Source organism: Odocoileus virginianus, chromosome 22 (assembly GCF_023699985.2).
Source record: "Odocoileus virginianus isolate 20LAN1187 ecotype Illinois chromosome 22, Ovbor_1.2, whole genome shotgun sequence".
Lineage (NCBI taxonomy): Eukaryota > Metazoa > Chordata > Mammalia > Artiodactyla > Cervidae > Odocoileus > Odocoileus virginianus.
This window is the reverse complement of record NC_069695.1, coordinates 4,209,809-4,232,295: the sequence shown is the minus strand read 5'-3', so window position 1 is coordinate 4,232,295 and position 22,487 is coordinate 4,209,809. Positions and strand designations below refer to the sequence as shown.

The 22,487-nt window shown below is 38.9% G+C and overlaps 1 protein-coding gene across 3 annotated transcripts in view; it reads left to right on the top strand.

Moving 5' to 3' along the window:
• The window catches only part of WDR7 (WD repeat domain 7), a 341,751-nt gene that overhangs the window by 121,704 nt on the left and 197,560 nt on the right, over positions 1-22,487 (top strand). For all 3 annotated transcript variants that reach the window (XM_070452478.1, XM_070452477.1, XM_070452479.1), the window contains one exon: positions 1,276-1,399. In XM_070452478.1, the coding sequence (XP_070308579.1) occupies positions 1,276-1,399 (124 nt within the window). The remainder of the gene's footprint in view (positions 1-1,275; positions 1,400-22,487) is intronic.

The following is a 22,487-nucleotide window of genomic DNA, read 5'->3' as shown; positions in this document are numbered from 1 at the left end:
GTAAATGGTAGCTGTTATTTTGTGTTAATAGACTTATGCGGTATTAGATATCGCTTGGAATATAATATCACCAGGGACTTGGAAATGTTTCATGGGGATTTTGCTTCTTATAGCATTTGAATATAGCTGTAGCAGTTTATGTCAGTCAGGATTTTTAATTTACCAAATTTAGTGACATTTTGTCTCTTTCCTGATCTCCTTTCCCTCACCTCCAAGTGGCATTGCAGCATACTGAAATTTTCAGTCTTGCATTTAAGTGATGTTTGAATTCAGTTCTGAAGTTAGTTATAATGAAAAACAATTTTTATTTTATTTCTTAACAGACCCTTCTGAGCTATCTTTTCAGTTATGAATAGTTAATAAGTTGATTGCTACATAACCTGACAGTTGCCTCGTGTCACTGAACCAATGCCTGTGACACTTTGGCCAAAATAAAGTCAAGCTGTGAAGTAAATGTGTGCCACATTGAGAGAAAGATTGAGATAATACAACTTTGAAAAATAGTTTCCTTTTACAGAGCTAATGTCATTTCACAGGAATTTATTTCCTTGCTTGTTGAAAGCATATTGTTTAAGCCTGTCTTAGGTATATGTGAATTGTGTGAAACATACATGTTTGTTTGTGTAAACAATACCTATTTAGCATTATAATAGAAAAATCCATTAGACAGTTGTGTGAAACAAACATGTTTGTTTATGTAAATAATACCTACTTAGCATTATAATAGAAAGAAATCCACTAGACAAGGTTACATTTCTTCAGGCTAAAGGAGAAAACAATACTTCTGATTTTTTTAAACAATAATATTTATATGGAGATTTAAAAAATTGAAAATGCCAAATTAAAGTACAAGAATAATTTTGTGCAAGCTTCAGAAAATGGAGTTTTAAGTCCAAAACTGATTAAATGTTCAAACATTGTTCTATTAATGTTAAGGTATTTTCTTTTGAACTTTTTAATTTTTGATGAGATATAGCCAGTTAACAATGTTGTGATAGTTTCGTGTACAGCAAAAGGACTCAGCCTTATCTATACACATATCCTGTGTTAAAGCTTATTTAAGTGAGATAATTAATTGAAATATTTTTGATTTGCTTGTATCCAATTTATTCTACTTTATTAGCACTACGACACACTTCAGTGTAGTGTTTCCCATGTAAATAAACGTGGTTTGTATACATTCTAGCTTTCTTCCGTTATGAACTTGCTGATGTTGAAAAAAACACCTCACCCACTGGTCTGCTTCCTGTTTTGCACTTGGGTGTGTGGCTCTAGGTCCGAGAAGCTGCGCAGGCCCTGCTTCTCGCCGAGCTGAGAAGAATTGAGCAGGCAGGACGGAAGGAGGCCATTGATGCCTGGGCTCCTTACTTACCTCAGTGCATGGACCACGTCATATCACGTAAGAGCTCACGCTTTTCTACAGAGCTTTTCATGCCTGTGTAGAGAAGTATCAAGACTCACAATTCTGCTTGCTACTGCCTCAACAAAGGTGAATCATTGACCTTCAGGTGAAAACAGGGATCCTCAAATTCTGCTCATTTTCTGAATCCTTATAGTTTGGAGTTTGTTCTTTTTTAAAGTGAAAAATTATGTAAATATAGAAATATTCACCAACGGACTGACCCCTTATAAAGTTAATCCTTAATTGAAAATTCTACCCTATTTAACACTAGCATCTGTCTCTGCCCATTTCATTATAATAATTGTGGATACCAACTTGTTAGATATTGATCTGATAGTATGCAAGTGCAAATACGAGGCAGATCCTTTCTAAGTAGAAGTTGGAGTTGTGAATGCTTAAGAATTATCTGGTAGATTTAGACCAGTGTCCTATGGGAAAAGAGAAAATTAGCAAGGATTTTGACTGAAGATTCTTTCAAAACAGTATAATATCAATGGATTAGGAAAGGTCTTGGGAAAAATTGTTGAAATTCTGAAATAGTTTCTGTAAAGTCTTTGCAATCAGACTTCCCTGGTGGCCCCATTGTAAGAACTCCACCTTGTCACGCAGGGAATGCTGCTTCGGTCCCTGGTCCAGGAAGATTACACATGTTGTGGGGCAACTAAGCCATGAGCCTTACTGTGTGGCTGACACCCGACACAACCAAATAAATAAATGAATATTAAAAAAAAAAAGCAAAAACATGCAATCATGCTGCTAGGTCAGAAGTGCACTGAGGAAAAGTTATAGTGGGCTATGATAATTTTTTGCTTACTAGGAAAAGTATCCTTCATTCTCAACTCATCATTTAATCCATTCCTTATTCTCCTAAAGAAGAATTATCAGAATTAAAATATTTAACCTGTTATATTGTGTATAAGATAAAAATAGATAAATAGATCAGCTTCACTTTTTTTGTTTTTAATGATAAAGTCTCAATGAAACTTTGAAAAAAGCTTTTTTACTGTGAAAGTTTGTCCTGGGCTTTAGGTGCTTTCCTTTTAAGTGGCCTTTTGTCAGTACCAGTTATTGTTGATGAGATACTCGTTGTACATGTCAGAACAGACAATATATGATTATATAAGACGGATGATAAAAACAGAATTTGAAAAGGATTGTCATTGTTATATCTGGTATAACTCTACCAGAGGTTTGCCAGTGGTGACTATACTGTTTGATTAAGTGTGTGAGCTTGGACACTTGACCCTTTTCTGCCTGTTTTGTCACAGATTAAATGAAGATGATATAGTAAGACTTTATGGGATAATTTGACTGTGGTGGCTACTCCATTTCTTCTAAGGGATTCCTGCCCACAGTAGCAGATATAATGGTCATCTGAGTTAAATTCCCCCATTCCATTCCATTTTAGTTCGCTGATTCCTAGAATGTCGACATTCACTCTTGCCATCTCTTGTTTGACCACTTCCAATTTGCCTTGATTCATGGACCTAACATTCCAGGTTCCTATGCAATATTGCTCTTTACAGCATCAGACCTTGCTTCTATCACCAGTCCCATCCACAACTGGGGATTGTTTTTGCTTTGGCTCCATCCCTTCATTCTTTCTGGAGTTATTTCTCCACTGATCTCCAGTAGTATACTGGGCACCTACCGACCTGGGGAGTTCCTCTTTCAGTATCCTATCATTTTGGCTTTTCATACTATTCACGGGGTTCTCAAGGCAAGAATATTGAAGTGGTTTGCCATTCCCTTCTCCAGTGGACCACATTCTGTCAGACCTCTTCACCGTGACCCGTCCATCTTGGGTGGCCCCATGCGGCATGCCTTAGATTCATTGAGTTAGACAAGGCTGTGGTCCTGTGATCAGATTGGCTAGTTTCCTGCGATTGTGGTTTCAGTCTGTCTGCCCTCTGATGCCCTCTCGCAACACCTACTGTCTTACTTGGGTTTCTCTTACCTTGGACGTGGGGTATCTCTTCACGGCTGCTCCAGCAAAGCGCGGCCGCTGCTCCTTACCTTGCAGGAGGGGTATCTTCTCGCGGCCGCCCCTCCTGACCTTGAGTGTGGAGCAGCTCCTCTCGGCCCTCCTGCGCCTGCGCAGCTGCAGCTTCTTGGCAGTGGGATAGCTCCTCTCGGGTGGGGCCCCTGACCTCCAGGGCGGGGTAGTTCCTCTCGGCCCTGCCTCTGACCTCGGCGTGTGGTAGCTCTTCTTGGCCACCACCCCTGACCTCGGGCATGGGGAGCTCTTCTCGGCCGCCGCTTCTGCGCTGTCGCAGCCCGGCACTCTCGGTCACTACCCCTGACCTTGGGTGAGAGGGGGCTCCTCAGGGCCATGCTTCTGCACGGCTGTCACAGCCGGCGGCTTCTGCAAAGGCTAATAGAGGCTAGTAGAGTTTTGCCAAGAGAACGCACTGGTCATAGCAAACACCCTCTTCCAACAACACAAGAGAAGACTCTACACATGGACATCACCAGATGGCCAACACCGAAATCAGATTGATTATATTCTTTGCAGCCAAAGATGGAGAAGCTCTATACAGTCAATAAGACCAGGAGCTGACTGTGGCTCAGATCATGAAATCCTTATTGCCAAATTCAGACTTAAGCTGAAGAGAGTAGGGATAACCACTAGACCATTCAGGTATGACCTAAATCAAATCCCTTATGACTATACAGTGGAAGTGAGAAATAGACTTAAGGGACTAGATCTGACAGACAGAGAGCCTGATGAACTATGGACGGAGGTTCGTGACCTTGTACAGGAGACAGGGATCAAGACCATCCCCATGGAAAAGAAATGCAAAAAGGCAAAATGGTTGTATGAGGAGGCCTTACAAATAGCTGTGAAACGAAGAGAAGCAAAAAGCAAAGGAGAAAAGGAAAGAAATTCCCATTTGAATGCCAAGTTCCAAAAAATAGCCAGGAGAGATAAGAAAGCCTTCCTCAGCGATCAATGCAAAGAAATAGAGGAAAACAACAGAATGGGCAAGACTAGAGATCTCTTCAAGAAAATTAGAGATACCAAGGGAACATTTCATGGAAAGATGGGCACAATAAAGGACAGAAATGGTATGGACCTAACAGAAGCAGAAGATATTAAGAAGAGGTGGCAAGAATACACAGAAGAACTATACAAAAAAGATCTTCATGACGCAGATAATCATGATGGTGTGATCACTCACCTAGAGCCAGACATCCTGGAATGTGAAGTCAAATGGGCCTTAGAAAGCATCACTATGAACAAAGCTACTGGATGTGATGGGATTCCAGTTGAGCTATTTCAAATCCTGAAAGATGATGCTGTGAAAGTGCTGCACTCAATATGCCAGCAAATTTGGAAAACTCAGCAGTGGCCACAGGACTGGAAAAGGTTCATTTCATTCCAATCCCTAAGAAAGGCAATCCCAAAGAATGCTCAGACTACTGCACCATTGCACTCATCTCACACGCTAGTAAAGTAACGCTCAAAATTTTCCAAGCCAGGCTTCAGCAATACGTGAACCAAGAACTTCCAGATGTTTAAGCTGGTTTTAGAAAAGGCAGAGGAACCAGAGATCAAATTGCCAATATCCGCTGGATCATCGAAAAAACAAGAGAGTTCCAGAAAAACATCTATTTCTGCTTTATTGACTATGCCAAAGCCTTTGATTGTGTGGATCACAATAAACTGTGGAAAATTCTGAAGGAGATGGGAATACCAGACTACCTGACCTGCCTCTTGAGAAGCTTGTATGCAGGTCAGGAAGCAACAGTTAGAACTGGACATGGAAGCACAGACTGGTTCCAAATAGGAAAAGGAGTACGTCAAGGCTGCATATTGTCATCCTGCTTATTTAACTTCTATGCAGAGTACATCATGAGAAACGCTGGGCTGGAAGAAGCACAAGCTGGAATCCAGATTGCCGAGAGAAATATCAATAACCTCAGATATGCAGATGACACCACCCTTATGGCAGAAAATGAAGAGAAACTAGAAAGCCTCTTGATGAAAGTGAAAGAGGACAGTGAAAAAGTTAGCTTAAAGCTCAACATTCAGAAAACTAAGATCATGGCATCTGGTCCCATCACTTCATGGGAAATAGATGGGGAGACAGTGGAAACAGTGTCGGACTTTATTTTGGGGGGCTCCAAAATCACTGCAGATGGTGATTGCAGCCATGAAATTAAAAGACGCTTACTCCTTGGAAGGAAAGTTATGACCAACCTAGATAGCATATTAAAAAGCAGAGACATTACTTTGCCAACAAAGGTCCATCTCGTCAAGGCTATGGTTTTTCCAGTGGTCATGTATGGATGTGAGAGTTGGACTGTGAAAAAAGCTGAGCGCAGAAGAATTGATGTTTTTGAACTGTGGTGTTGGAGAAGACTCTTGAGAGTCCCTTGGACTGCAAGGAGTTACAACCAGTCCATCCTGAAGGAGATAAATCCTGGGTGTTCATTGGAAGGACTGATGCTGAAGCTGAAACTCCAGTACTTTGGCCACCTCATGTGAAGAGTTGACTCATTGGAAAAGACCCTGATGCTGGGAGGGATTGGGGGCAGGAGGAGAAGGAGACGACAGAGGATGAGATGGCTGGATGGCATCACTGACTCGATGGGCATGAGTTTGAGTAGACTCTGGGAGTTGGTGATGAACAAGGAGGCCTGGCGTGCTGCAGTCCATGGTGTCCTAAAGAGTCGGACACGACTGAGCGACTGAACTGAACTGGACTGAACTATGGGATAATTTGAGTTTATAATGAGTGTATCTTGGGTAAGCACAGGGAACTGTACCTAAGCCATTGTAAACTCTATATTTTTGTTAAATACATTTATAATCTATAAAAGTGCAAATATATACCTCACAGAGAACCAAAACATCACCCATGAACAACTCTTATTAAATTCTTTAATCTTTTATTTTATTTACATAAATGATACAGACTTTTTACTGAGAGAGTGTTGATTTTTATTGGCTTACTGGGAATTTTTCTGTTTTAATAAAAAGAAATTAAGGTAAAAATCCCAGGGTCTTTAGGCAATGGACTCTATATAATGTATTAGCTTTAAAGTTCTTATTTAAATATGTATAGGTTAAAAAATCTGTAGAATATTAAAAAAATTTGGATGAAAGCAGTCTGGCACAGTCTCTTTGTTCAGTAACTTATAGCTATTAACTTCTAATATTCCAGAAAATAGAATTAGCTCTTCAGCTCATCATAAACCTTATTGAGTATAAGATCCTGAAATTTAAGGACAAACTATGAATATAGTACTGTAAAGTAGATTGAAGGTGAAACTAAATAGTAAATTGCTAGAGATGCTTTTAAAAGGAGAACAATATGGAAATTAGGAAATATTGAGAACCATTTTCAAGAAATCTTTATTTAGAATAGACTCATATGGAGTAGGAGACAGATTACAGAAGAATAAGTAAATGGGAAGCTGTTACAGAAGGAGGTATGGGTCCAGACCTAAATGCGGATAGGGTAGGAATAAAAGACAATTCTAACCCTTAATTACAGACTGCATATAAAAGTCTAAGAAAAACATTAGAGATTAGTACAGGTTCGTGGCAGTTTGGCTAGAGAAATGCCATTAGCAGTGGTGGTGGATGCTGTTTTATTTTATCTTTCCTGGAAAGAAGAGAGTGGTTCTAATCATCGTTTGATACACACAAACTAGATTGTTCTTGTGTCAAATTTAAACCTTTCCATTTATGTAAATAAAAGTCCTTGGTATTTAGTAACAGCATTTAGGAGTACTTTATAAATTAACTGAATGCTGACTTACTTGAAACTTTAATCTTAACATTTACTATAAAATTGTATTTTTAGCAAAAGAATAAATATGCATTCTACATGTAACTAAAACATTTCACACTAACAACTCCTGCTATAGTAATCTATTCTGGAACTTTTACATTGACTGAGTGTAAAATTAGTTTTAGTTTGCTTTCCCAAGAGCTTTCTATTTCAATAAAAGGATTTCAAGCTAAAGGAGTGGGGATTCTGAACGTGTGAAAGGAGAAGAAAGCATACAACAAATGAGGAATGACCACATAGGGCTGTTGAACAGATTTGCTGTCCGAAGGGATCAAAAGGTTACGGAGCCAGCTGGTGGGCAGCCCACACCTGCCATAAATGTGCTCGTGGTGAAATTGCTTCTACCGTTGTCATTAGTGTGTGAGGAAAGGATGGTTGTGGCGAGTTACAGTGGAAAGCAGCCTCTTTGAAACCTAAAATCTCTTTCCAGCATAGAAGTGCATTTAATCACTAAAGTAGATAAAATGTTAAGCAATACATCTGGTAAATACACCACACATCAAATATTTTCTTATAATTTAATCAGCTGAGCATTCAAACACATGCAATAATGGCCTAAGCAGTTTTGGCAGCTTCTAAGTTATGACTGAGGTTGGTCATAATTTGGAGTTATGATAGCTAAAGAGTCCCTCTGTTAGATATTTGTCTGAAACACAGGAACTGCTTTTAGCTGAAAGAGTGGAAGGTCACCCCGGGCTGATGGACAGTGCTGGCCCTTCCTTTTAGAGATCTGGAGTCCGGGGCTAGTCACTTCAAGTGGGAAGGAACTTGTTCTTACTCCGTACTCTGTAGGTGATTGAGCTGTGACTTAGATGACAACTCAGCTCAACTGGTCATTACTGACTGGGGTCTTCTGGAGTTTTATTTAGGTACATTTGCCAATAAGAGCCTTTTGCAGGTTTGTCTGAGTCCGAGGAAAGCAGTGGACCAGAAGCCAGTTTCTTAGAACTGCTGAGGGTAGCGAAGGACAAATGTTTGCAAAGCATACAGCGGAGCACGTAATACATGCAGTGAATGTACGTTGACTGTCCCCTTCCTTTTCTGGTATTGGTTTCTATCGTTTTGTTCTCCTCATTGTCACCACCTCCGAATTCACTCTAATTCATATTGCCCTGGGATTCCGGATGGCAGACTGGGAATCACTGGGGAGGAAAAAAGGGAAAAAGTGCTCTGCCTTAACTGGAAATCCAGTTCACAAGTTTCTATAAAATCCAAGTCCTAATTGAGTGATGGGAGAATTTTGCTTCTGATAGTGGAGCTGTGTCCTTGAACCTATTAGGGAACGTTTTATCCCACACAGCAATGCAAGCGGGGTATAAACTTTTTAAATGCTTTTTTTTTTTCTTAAAAAAAAAGATATTAATTTATTTGTTATTTTCTCGTTTTTGGCTGTCTGAGGTCTCCATCGCTGTGAGGGCTTTCTCTCTCATTGTGGAGAGCGGGGGCTGCTCTCGGTGAGGTGGGCAGGCTTCTTACTGCAGGACTTCTTGTTGCAGAGCATGGGTCCTCGGTGCGCGGGCTTCGTAGCTGCGGCTCCCGGCTCGAGGGCACAGGCTCAGTAGTTGTCGTGCCCACCCGGGCTTAGTCGCTCCTCCTCCTGCGGAGTGTTCCTGGACCAGGGATTGAACCCATGTCCCCTGATTCGGCAGGTGGATTCTTTACCACTGCACCACCCGGGGACCCCCAGGTGTGAACTTTTGATACCTAGTTTCTGGTGGAAAAGTAGAGGGTAAGTGCACTGTGTTCTTACTTTGGTAACGGGACCAGAAATAGAAATACTGCATATATTCTTGTGATAGTAACATAAATATTGCAAGTATTAATATTTTCTGAGTTATCACTCTTCTCTTTATTTTTTTTAGGTGTTTCAAAACACCTAAACACCTAAAAGGTGTTTCGAAACACCTAAAAAAAATTCTGCTGATTATTCTAAGGACAGATTTCTATTATTTTGTGTAACTGTTATGTTATGATGCAGGTGAAGATAGATGTTATGAATTGTCTCAGGTTAATTTTGAAGGGAAAATATCTTGTTGCACCTAATTTTATGTATTTCTTATTTGTGACATTCTACATGTAGCATTCTGATCATTGACTTTTATTTTTCAAGAGGTCAAGCACCTGCTAGTTTATGAAACACACCCACACTTGCCCCTGGTCCGGGCAGCCACTGCTCTGAGGTAAATGCTGATGGTTCCTGGTTTCCTTTGGCCTGTGAAGCAGGGTGTGACCTTACAGGGTATAAGGGCACGAGTGTAATTATTTCTCATACGCTCTGTTCTGCTTACTCACCGTGGCTCATCACTTCTTTTAATTTCAGGAACATTAGACACAAAAGTTACGACCATTATATAAATCAAAATCTTTTCCAAAGAGGGTGCTATTGTAATTTTATGCAGTTATGGCTGGTGTAGTATTAATTTGCAAATTTATCATCTCAGATATTGATAAAAGGATGTGTAACACGCCGTGTTTAGTGTGTATTGATGTCATCGGGAAGAGCAACCCTTTGTTCTTACTGAGTCCCTGCCTCTTTAGCTTCCTCTTGTGTTAAGGTTACCAGGGTTAGGCTCGTCTTTGTCCCCCTTGGAAACAGAATAGGATTTCTTTGTTCAATGAAAGACACTCCTAGTAAATGTTTTGGGTTTGACTGTCAACAAGCCACACTCTAGTACCTATTTTTACCTGGAATTGCAGTCACTTTTCTGATGATTATAAAGTAGTGGTCATTCTGAGCACAAATGTGGATGGACCATCAATATACAAAAAGGTAAGATGAAACCATATGTTACAGAGGTACTGGAAAACTCTATTGTAGCTGGAAAAATAATTTAATTAGTGCATTCTCTGGTAGGCAGATATTTTCAGGGTTTGCTGGTGGGGAGAGGGTGGGGAAAAGGATAGGGAGGGGTTTGATAAATATGATTTAAATGAATCTCTCCACCCCTCCCCTTGCCCCTAAAAGGCCTTAACAAACACAGCACTCCTTCCTTCTGTTTTCTTTATGTCTCAGTTGTTTAGAATTCTCTAGGAGTCTTAGGAATGATTTCTAGATAACTGAAGGTTTCAAAATCGCTAGATGCTCAGATTCTGAAAAAAATTAACTCTTTGTGATGAAATACTTTAAAATGTGTTTGGCTTAGTGAACATCTTCTCGGTAGCCAGGATTATTGTTTTGGCCCAGGTTGTAAAATGATCACCATGTGCTTATTGAAGTGAGTGGACTTACCTGAACATAAGCACCCAGACTGCGATGCCTTTTGCATTTTGCATTCTGTTTTTAAAAATATGTTTCTTTCTCCTCTTTTGATTGTCCAGTGACTGGTACCAGTTTTATTACTATTGGGCTATTTTATCTCACCCCTAGTAGCTTTACCATTTCCAGAGTTCTGAGGTGTACAGAATCCAGGCTACCAAACTTATTTCAGCTCAATTTAGGATACGAGTAAGCTGGCTGAGCATAAGGGCTCTGTGATGAGCCCCTTCCCCAAGCTTTAGGGTAAGTGCTTTGTAGGGTCCCCTTTGGCTCCTCACTTTCTGCTTGTTTGACTGCTTTCTCAGGTCTTCTGTGGCATTCTCCAGATACTGTCTTTTGGAGAAATATATTCTAATTAAAATTGGGGCAAGATAGGGGAAATCATTTGGTTGTTCATGAAGAAGTAATAATTCTAAAAAGACCCCTTTTGTAATTAATGTCTGTTTTCTAAATCAGCTGAAACTGAAGCATGAGATTTCCTTAGTTGGAAATGATTGCACATTGTGATTAGAAAGGGAAAGTAGTAATTATGCCTGAGTGATGTACATGAAAAGTACTTCGTGTTCGGTGGGAATTCCTGTATTGTGAGGCAGAGAGGGTTTGTCTTAAGACAAACTATTATGCACAGTGCCGTGTGGTTGTAACGTGTCTATGTGCAGTGGTTTCATTGAGACCTGAGGGATTTGTTTCTCTTTCTTCTTCCAGAGTGCCAGAGCTGTTGAGCTTAATTTTAAGCACTTTAGACTGATCATGTATTTAACAGCATTAAACTGTTCTACTTATCTATATTTGGTTACTCACCAAAGAGAATAACAGAGAAATTTCTTCTTAATTGGTCACAGCTATACAGGATAATCCTTTCATTTTTTATGACTCGAGTTCTTTGACTTAATATTTAAATTTAAATATTAATATTTAATATTTTGGGTGATTTTCCTACATCATTTGAACACATTTTGGAAATTGGAGTAGTAAAGTGGTAAATTAAAAATGAAAGCATTGTTGGATCGACTGGTTATTTACACCTTACTGCTAAAGCAATAAGCAATAAACAGAAAACTCTGTTAGCAAGTAAGGCTGGGGTTAGGCATGCCACAGGATGAAGCTTGGTCAAGTCCTCTGTATAAGAGGCTCTAACAGTGTAGCCAGCAGTCTGGTTTCAGGTTGCCAATGGGAGCCTGCTGACAGTTTTCCAACTTGTAGGACAAAACAGGGAGTGGAACAGAGGGAAATTCAATGATTTGTTCCTTGGTGGACAGTGAGGAAGTCAGGATTCCATCAAGCTCAGGGCTCCTTGCCTCCTTCCTTCCCAAGCATTCCAGACAGGGAACCCTGGTTATCCACTGGCTCCTGTGGAAAAGCTTCCGGAGTAGAAAGGATTTGAAATAATTTTAGCTATTTTCTCATGTCCCCTCCTTTTCCTCTTTGAGCAGTCTCCTGTTCTTCCTCCCTTCAGTACAGTTCTGCTGGAGTTGTAGTCAGTGGCGAGGCCCTTAGGCGGTACGGCTGGCTTTCTTTGAGGAGTTTGTACACTTCATACCTGCTTTAAGAAGCTGAAGGTACTTAAGCCTGTGCAGATGACTTCTAAAAGAAAAACTCAGCCAACCAGTGACAGACTGTTGTACAAAAGCGGTGTTGAAATGGAAATGCCTGCTGTACTTTTAGCGGAGGTTCTAGTGGCCTTTGCTGAAATAAATGACCTAATCTTAGTTGCTGTGAAGAGTATGATATTGATTTGTGCCATTAGTCTCTTGCTGATTTGCTGAAGAACAAAATTGTGTAATGCTAATGGAAATAAAGTACTTTACAAAACACTGCACACAAATCCTGGAGCATGTCTTTGTAATAGAACAAGTGTCTAGTAAGTTTTTGAGTATGAATTTTCTTTATTCTAGTACAGATTATTTCAGTACAGATACTTAGAGTTCTGCTTAACTTGCTTTTACAGGGCAAACAGCTAAATTGGTGATCTTGTGATGTTTTAAATCTTAAGATATTGAATACGCATGAACAAATCCAGCCTGGATGGAATGTGAGATGTTTACACTTTTACAACATATTTCTAATTTTATTATCACTTTATATTGACTCAATATTATGTATAATTACATTGTTTTTAGTATTTTAGTTCAAAGCCTTGCTATGATCCATGTGAGACAGAATAGATCTTATAGTTTGGAAGGAGAACAGTGAAGTTATTATAAGAAAATCATATGAACCTATTTTACCTGTAATATTTATATTGTAATGGCAAATGGTCAATTTTGTTCTAGTGTTGTTTGTAAATTCTAGGATTAAAATGATCAAATTATGCTAAAATATTTTTTGCCTAATTAATTCTCCTTCCTGTTCTCTGCTTTTTTGGGGAAGAATGGTATTTTATTTTTCTTAGTAATATTGTTCCAATGATTTAGTACATCTGCTGTCTTTTTATTAAGCAGATTTTGATATAATAAGTATATTAAATGTGTTTTAATATTTATAAATGGTTTCACTGTGCATGACATTTGTAGACTTGGTTAATATTTTAGCACCTCTAGTACACAAACATAAAGAAAAAAATTTGTTTTATTGGTTTGAGCACCCGAATTGACCCCAGCAAGATTGAGATTGATCTGGTTTCTTCCAGCCTGTTAAATGCCAATCCAGTCATCTGTAACAGTACTTAGTATTTTTGTAATTTTTCTATACATATTTTCTGTGTTTGTTCTATGAAACTTACCCATCACTTGAAGAGATTTTCCTTGCTTGATTTAGAGATGAAAGCAACCACCTATTTTATTGCTCTTTGTTTTAAAAAATTATTTCTGCAGTTCTGGTCAATACTATAACCATTCTTATCAAAGGACTTTGCATTTCACTAGGAAAGGATGATGAGACAGACGTACATTTGAAATGTGTACGTGAACTAATACTCAGCTTTGGGGAGGAAAATGTTAAGAGGAAGGATGGGTCTCACTGAATATTCCCACTGATTTTTTAAGAAATGTATTTAAACTACATCCTTCTGATAATTAAACATCATTAAACAAGTTCTGGCATACTTTGTGGATACAGAGACAGAAATTGCAGCCTGTTTTTGAGATATTTTTCCATCTCAGGCATGATGTAAAGAAGGCTTTTTCTTTACTCTTTAATGGATGGCTAGCAGGTCTTACTCAGATCTTATTTTGTTGTTTCATTTTGTTTTAATTTTTGCTTGCTTTTTTTCTCCTAAAGCAAGGGTGAGTCTTCAAAGGAAAGAATACTGAAGTCAGAGGAGCTAAACTAGGAGTTAATCTCTGAAGTTGGGAGATGGGTAGAGGAGTAGGCATAGTCTTAATCTAAAGTGTCAGGGTGCTTTTCTTAAAGTACTTACATAAGGTTAAAAGTGACTACACAGTCTGGGGTGTAACCTATTTTAAAGTATGATTGGGGTTCTGAGACCATCCCAAGTTCTCCCGTATAGAATTTGGATGGGCACTTGGAACCAGAAGCCTTTCCTGTCCCATTTCATCACTGTCCACTTCTCTGAAGAAGAGATTCAAGCAGATTATTCTCAAAAGGCAGAGGGAAAGGCAGTTAGGGTGAGTTTCGGAAGGTAATTCTCCTGGACATTATTCCCTTCTCAACTAAGAATCTGTATCCATTCCTGTGTACTTTCCCAATCAGATGACACTAATTAGGACAAAAAACAGTGTTGTTGTTTTTTTTTCAAAGGATTTTTCTAATGAATAAGTAACGAATTTACTGAACCCATTGTTGGTTGGGAAGGCCAATGGAAAGAGGGGTGTCAGAAGGTCTGGCAACTCTTCCTGGTTCACCACGCATTAGCCATGACCCCAGAGAGACTCCACGAAGCTTCTGCACTTATTTATTTCACGGTTTCTCTTTATGTAAAAGAAGAGGAATGAACAAATCTGCTTTCTAAAACATATTTATATTTTACTAATTTTATTTATCTCTTCGTTTGTGGCTGCCCTGGGTTTTCTTGGCTGCGCGGGCTTTTCTCTGCTCGTGGAGAGCAAGGGCTTCTCTCTGCTGCGGGGCCTGGGCCTCTCCTCGTTGCGGAGCACAGGCTCTGGGCGTGCAGGCTTCAGCGCTTGCAGCGTGGGGCTCGTCAGTTGCAGTTCCCGGGCTTTACAGCTCAGGCTTAGTATTTGTGGAGCACGGGCTTAGTTGCTCCTCGACGTGTGAGATCTTCTGGACCAGGGATCAAACCCGTGTCTCCTGCATTGGCAGGTGGATTCTTTACCACTGAACCACCAGGGAAGCCCCCAGGTCTGTGCTTTTTAAACCTTTTTGGTAGGCTTAAAGTTTAAAGTTTCACACAAACTTATGTGTGAAATGTTAACCAGAGTCCCAAAATATAAAACATTAAAAAAATCAAATAGTTTCTTTACGCAGTTTCAATCTGTGTGTGTGTGTATAAAATTATTTTGTGTGCACTGAAGCTCTCATGCCCTTTTGTCTTATGAGATTCACAGTCAGAAATCAGTTAACTGTTCTCTTCTGCCCTTGCTCTAACCAATGGTTCCCTCCTCAGTTCAGTTCAGTCGCTCAGTCATGTCCGACTCGGTGACCCCATGGACTGCAGCACGCCAGGCCTCCCTGTCCATCACCAACTCCCTGAGCTTACTCAAACTCATGTCCATTGAGTCAGTGATGCCATCCAACCATCTCATCCTCTATCGTCCACTTCTCCTCCTGCCCTCAGTCTTTCCCAGCATCAGGGCCTTTTCCAGTGAGTCAGCTCTTCGCATCAGGTGACCAAAGTATTGGAGTTTCAGCTTCAACATCAGTCCTTCCAATGATTATTCAAGACTGATTTCCTTTAAGATGGACTGGTTGGATCTCCTTGCAGTCCAAGGGACTCTCAAGAGTCCCTCCTCTATCCCACTCCCCACACACAATGATACAGGGCAGAATGACAGACTTTCCCTCGAAAAACAGAAATTCAAAAATTTTGTTACCATACTTAACAATTTTTAGTTTCTATATAACTCTTATGGTTCTGAATAACAATCTGTGAAATATTATCTACCTTTCCAGCAAATAACTGTTCTTAATAGAGGTTCATAGTAGCTAGAGTGCTGCAGAGTATGTGCTTTAAACATATTGTCTGAAATGCTCCTTTTTTTAAAAAAATCCGTTGTGCAGTGTTCCATTGTGTGGGTGGACAATGTTTTATTCAACAGGTTTCCTAGCAATGGACATTTGGGTTGTTTCCAGTGTTTGATATTACGGATAGGGCTGCAGTAAATAGACTTGTGCAGATGTCTTTTCATTTTTTGATAGTGTATCTTGGATACATTCCAGGATGTGAGATTGCTGAGTCCAAGGATAAATGTATGCTTACTCTTTTGTTAGATATTGCCAAGTTCTTTGCCATAGAGGTTGTACCATTTTGCATTCTCAACAGTGATTGTGTTTGATGGCTGGTTTCTCTCTATCATTTCCAAAAGAGTATTTTGTCATGGTTTTGGGTTGTTTTGACTCTGATAAATGAGAATGAAATGTCCTTATTGTCTTATTTTGTATTTTTATTGTTAAGAATGAGTTTAGCATCTTTTCATATAAGTGTGTGTCTTGTATTTCTTTTAAAGTACTGGTTCATATCTCTGGTTTGCTTTTATATGAGATTGTTTGATTAAACCTTTATGGTATATGGTTCAAGCATTTCCTGGTTTGTTATTTTTTCTTCTTACCATTTTCTTATGGTGTGTTTTTCCCTCATAACCCAGTTTATTGACCCTTTCTCATACTGTTTCTGGATTTTGTGTCAACATTACGGGAGTTTTCCTTGCTGCTGGCGTCCCCCGTACCGTTTCCAGCTCTCCCTGCACAGGTTAATTGAGAGTGGCCCTGTGTAACATGAGGGTCAGTCGCTCAGTGCGTCCGATTCTTTGTGACCCCGGACTGCAGCCCCTGAGGTTCACTGGGAGAGTGTCTGTCTTTTCCGTCTCCACCTAAAGATCTCTTTATTAGCCCACCATCTCACGCTCCCTTCTCCCTGTTCACGTGGTCTCATAGCTCTGGGGAATAACTTCAGCTATGCTTCATTTAAAAATGAAGTACTGTTGAATCACACATATATATCTACTGATTATGTATGTCCATTCAAGACTACTGATTTTAAAGTCATCCTTTTTACAAAAACTCAGCTAGTTTAAAAAGATTTCTACATTGGTAATATGGTGGGGTTTTACTCGAAATATGTTAATTGTTCTAAAACTGCAGTTTATACCAAAAGTACTTATTAGTGTTTTGCTTCTAAAAATGAGATACAGTTATAACTTACTCTTTCCCTCCCTCATTCAGCAGCTATTTATTTAGGGCTGAACATAACTGTGGGCTTCCTGGGTGGCTCAGTGGGAAAAAAGCCTGCCAACGCAGGAGATGTGAGTTTGATCCCTGGAGAAGGAAGATCCCCCGGAGAAGGAAATGGCAGTCCAGTTCAGTATTCTTGCCTGGGAAATGCCATGGACAGAGAAGCCTGGTAGGCTGCAGTCCATGGGGTCTCGAAAGAGTCAGACATGGCCTAGTGACTACATGACAATAACAAACAACTGTGGGCCCTGGGGTGTATGATGATGCATGCAATAGTCACGGTCCCTGTCTTCATGGAGCTTATTGTCTCTGTTAGGAAGGCAGGTAATCAAATGAGCATGAAAACAATGTGGTAAGAGCTGTAACAGACAGAGTTTAGAACTATGGATGTGCCCAGTGGAGCCCAGAGCAATGATGTGTCAACAGCTGGAAGATAATCACAGTAAGTGGCAATGACAGGGGCTTAATGTCAAAGACATGTATTCAGAAGGTGATATTAACGCTTTTTTAAAGGCTGGAGCAATTCGAACTATATAAATTTTTTTAAAATTTTATATCAATTTAGATTTCTCTTTATGCATTGTAACTAAATAAGGATAAATGGAACAGAATAACAGTGTCTTAATTAAATTTAATTGAGACCACTTATTTGTGGTCTTTATGTCAGGTATTTTGGTTCTACTTCCTTATTCAAGCTGGAATCAAGATTGCCGGGAGAGGTATCAATAACCTCAGATATGCCGATGACACCACCCTTATGGCAGAAAGTGAAGAAGAACTAAAGAGCCTCTTGATAAAAGTAAAAGAGGGGAGTGAAAAAGTTGGCTTAAAGCTCAACATTCAGAAAACTAAGATCATGGCATCCGGTCCCATCACTTCATGGCAAATAGATGGGAAACAATGGAAACAGTGATAGACTTTATTTTTGGGGGCTACAAAATCACTGCAGATGATGACTGCAGCCATGAAATTAAAAGATGCTTGCTCTTTGGAAGACAAGTTATGACCAACCTAGATAGTATATTAAAAAGAGACATTACTTTGCCAACAAAGGTCCATCTAGTCAAGGCTATGGTTTTTCCGGTAGTCATGTATGGATGTGAAAGTTGGACTATAAAGAAAGCTGAGCACCGAAGAATTGATGCTTTTGAATTGTGGTGTAAGACTCTTGAGAGTCCCTTGGACTGCAAGGAGATCCAACCAGTCCATCCTAAAGGAGATCAGTCCTGGGTGTTCATTGGAAGGAGTGCTGATGCTGAAATTCCAATACTTTGGTCACCTGATGAGAAGAGCTGATTGATTGGAAAAGACCCTGATGGGATTGGGGGCAGGAGGAGAAGGGGACGACAGAGGATGAGATGGTTGGATGGCATCACTGACTCAATGGACTAATGAGTTTGAGCAAGCTCCTGGAGTTGGTGATGGACAGGGGGGCCTAGTGTGCTGCAGTCCATGTGGTCACAGAGTCAGACACGACTGAGTGACTGAACTGAACTCCTTATTCATCAGAACTGATTTTTGAATACTCATTGCAGATACTCAAAAAATTATTACAATATTTCTGGCACTATTTCAGGTGCTCTGGAAGTTATAAAAGAGTTTAAAACACACAATTATTTATAATACAGTTTTTGTATATATGTTTTAAATAACATTTAATAAAACATTTCTTTGAAAATACTTGGTACATACCATGCATTTTTTATTTTTATATATTCTATTTAACTTTTGCCACTGTTATTATCATAAGTAGCATTTGAAAAGAATATGTGGGCTATCCTGGTAATGTGGCTATATACCTATTTATGTTGAAAGAATTGAACATATACTAAAGATGTGCTGTGGAACACTGCAGGGGAACTTAGTGGTGGGGGAGCAAGGGTTGCAAAATTAGATATCCCAGATTCTTGTGACACCGTGTGGATTGGGATCATTCATTCAGCCTCCTTAAAGCACAGTTCTTTATTGTTGGCATTCTCTGCAAGAGTAGTTGATGTACTTCTGTTAATCTTCTCATCTTTCTTTATTATAGTTTATTTTCAGCGATTCTGTAATTCCTTTCCTGGTTCTTCTCCACCGCTAGCAACACTTGCTGCCAGAATAAGGGGGAGAAAATGAGACTTCTAATCTAAGAGTGGCTGCTTAATTCAAAAACATATTTAAATTTTTGTTTTTGGTGGGATTCATTAAAAAATGGAAGTTTATAGTCTCCGCACATTGTAGTATCTTTGCTATCTTCGCATTCATCTGACTCATTTTTCATTCTTTTTATAACTTTGTTTGCAAGTTATTTCTTTAAAAGCTCTGCCAGAGGCAATGATTGTTGCTGTCTTAGTTAATTCAACTTTCTGTCCTCCTCTAAATCACTGGCTAGATATGAATAGTCTTCAAAATGAATTGTGAGATTTAATCAGTGTAATGTAGTAGAATAACAATGTACTTCTGTAGAGGCATTATGCTCATTACGGTGCATGGATGTTTATGTCTTCAGCATTTGATGCCATTTTGTCACGTTTCCAGGCTAAAGGAAACATGTTTCATGTACCTGCTTACTTAGTTTTCTTTGAGTTTTAGCATTTTACTTCTTTCTTTATAGTCCTTGAATGGATATGTAATTACAATTTTGAGACATGATTAGAATGTCATAATAATGAAGTAACTTCATAAAAATAAATAAATATATGTGTTCAATAAAAATAAATACATGTAGTAAGTAAGTTCTGCACTTTGATTTCCTTGGGGCTAAAATTCCAGGACCTTATTTTTTGTCCCCAAATGACCCAGCACTGAGCTCTTAGCAGGCATTTAACTGAGGAATAGACCTTTTATAATGCCGATTTGTTGCTTGAATTATCTCAGTATTGACCATAGGGAGCTCTTTTAAGTTGATCCCAGTGTAATTTTGGTATCATTCCACTGGTTTATTTAAGCACCATCTTATTTTCTGTCATAGAACATGCTCCTGACTCATCTCTTTTTTTTCCCTACCCAAGTCTTAGAATCGGTCATTTCTCCAGGCAGCCTGGCTGCCTTTAATGGAGGGATGAGTAACTAAGATCTGGGTACCAGTTCTGTTTGTTGCTCCTGGGATTTCACTGCTTCTCGTTCCTCATTTTGGATAGAACTAGGAAGTACATGTGTATACTCACTCTTGTATACCCACATATCTATGATTATTGTTTCTGTATCTGCCTATTTCTCTCTATATTATTAAAGTGGATATGGGTTGATACTGACATATCCTTTGTAATCCACTATGACAGGATTCAGCCTCGTCTTCCTCTCTGCATATTTGTAATTTCTTTCTCTGAGTGTGAGAAATCTGATTCTTATTATCTGTGATAGATCTGCTTGTTTTTTCCAACCCTAGGAGACATGAAAAAGTAGTCTACAAGTTGCTGACCCATCCCTCTGTGGAAAAACCAGGTTACCCACCAGAACGCAGTGTTTGTGCACAGTTCCTTCTGTCTCTAGCTTTATAGCGAGCAGGGCTGTGGCCTGCTCTGCACAGTGGCTTAGTGTCAGCTCCCTGTTTTTCTTTACACCCTTCGGTGTTGTTATGCCTACACTCACAGTGTCACACTTATAGTGTGACAGTCTGCAGTTTATTCCGGGTCCCCTGGCATTCTGGTACATTTGTAATGACCGTTTTTTAAATTTACAAGCAACAGAGTTTACTCTTTGGGTGTGTAGGTTTTTGAGTTTTAACCAATGAATAGGTTCAGATATCTGCTGTCACAGTACCATAAGAATATTTCAACCACCTTGAAAATTTCCTTTTTAGTTCCTTGGTAATCAATCCCACCCCCACCAATCATTGGCAACCACCAGTTTTCTTTCTATCCTTGCAGTTTTTGCCTTTACCAAAATTCTGTATAAATAGGAATTATACAACATGTAGCATTTGGGGTTTGGTGTCTTTCACTCAGCAAAGTATATTTAAAGGTCATCCAAACTACTGCATGACTCAGTATTTCACTTCTTTTTATATGGCTGTGCCAAAGTTCTTTTATCTTCTCACCTGTTTACAGATATGGGTTGTTTCCAGGTTTGAGTGATTATGAATAAGCTGCATAACTATTCATGTTTAGGATTTTGTATAGACATAAGATTTCAGTTCACTTGGGTAAACATCTAGGATTGGAATTGCTAGATCACTTGATAAATGTGAATGTCATATAAAAGAAAACCCTGCCAAACTATTTTTCAAAGTAACTGCAGCATTTTACATTCTTGCTAGCAGTAAACTGTATTAATATTTACTGCTGCTCTATATCATTGCCAGCACAATATAGTTAGGCTTTTTTTAAAAAATTAATTTTTTTTTTATTTTAGGCATTCTAAGACATATGTAGTGATATCTCATTGTGATTTTAATTTGTACTTCCCTCATGACTAGTGAGTGGGTTTTCTTGGTGACTCAGATGGTAAGGGATCCACCTGCAATGTAGGAGACCTGGGTTCGATCCCTGGATTGGGAAGATCCCTTGGAGAAGGAATGGCTACCCACTCCAGTATTCTTGCCTGGAGAATTCCATGGATAGAGGAGCCTGGTGGGCTACAGTCCCAAAGAATCAGACATGGCTGAGCGACTAAGCATGTCATGTCAATGACTAGCGACGTTGAACATGTTTTCACATGATTGCTTGCAATCCATAAATCCTCTTTAGTGAGATGCATGTTTGAGTCTTTTGCCCATTTTTTTTTTCTTTTAGGTTGATTGTTTTCTTATTGTTGGATCTTAAGGGTTCCTTATATATACACACATCCTTTAACAGATGTGTAATCTTTTCAAATATTTTTCTCCAATCTTTAAATTTGTCTTTCATTTTCTGAACATCATTTACAGAAGTTTTAAATTTTGATAAAGGCCAATTATCAGTCATATATTTCATGACTCATGCTTTTAGTCCTCTAGACACTCATTGGCAAACCTAAGGTCTTGCAGATATTTTCTTTGAGAAGTGTTACAGCTTCCCATTTATGTGATGACTTGGTCTTTCCATTTGTTTCTGTTTGTAAGTAGCATTCTTGCTTGCTTCATTCTTTTTAACATATAGCATGTCTTCTAGGTCATTAACTTACTATCCATACTTATATACCTCATGAGTTTTGCCTCTCGTCTCACAAACTCTTGTTTATTTATCATCTATACTTAACACTTTTTATGGCTTTCATCCATCCAAATGTTTTTCTTGTTATCTATATAGAACGTAACATTCTCAAATAATGAAGTCAGAGCACATCATAATATTTATCTAAGTTAATTACTGTGAGCAATTATTAGAATATCACAAATGCCTTTAGTGTGATCTTATAATGTATTACTGCCAATTAAATGTGTCATCTACTAGAATAATCTTAAAACAGAGCCCCATGTATTTCAAATCAGTTATTCATTGTGCGTTAAGAGATTAAGAAGTCAAAAGCTTTCCTCTGTGTGTGTGTGTGTGTGTGTGTGTGTGTGTGTGTGTGTGTGTATGTATGATTGGTAGTAATAGAACTAATCATAAGATAAGTTGGTTCTTTGAAACGTAAATATTTATTCTGCTTCTGGCTTCAAGTGGCTTCTGTATATAAACAGAGATCCTAAGGTGTCTGCAAATATCGTTCTAAAAAGAGGAAGGCAATGCTTAATAAATGTTATAAAAAAGACAAATAAATGAATTCATCAAGTAGAAAAAAAGTTGAGTGTTGGATACTGAAGGTAATAAAG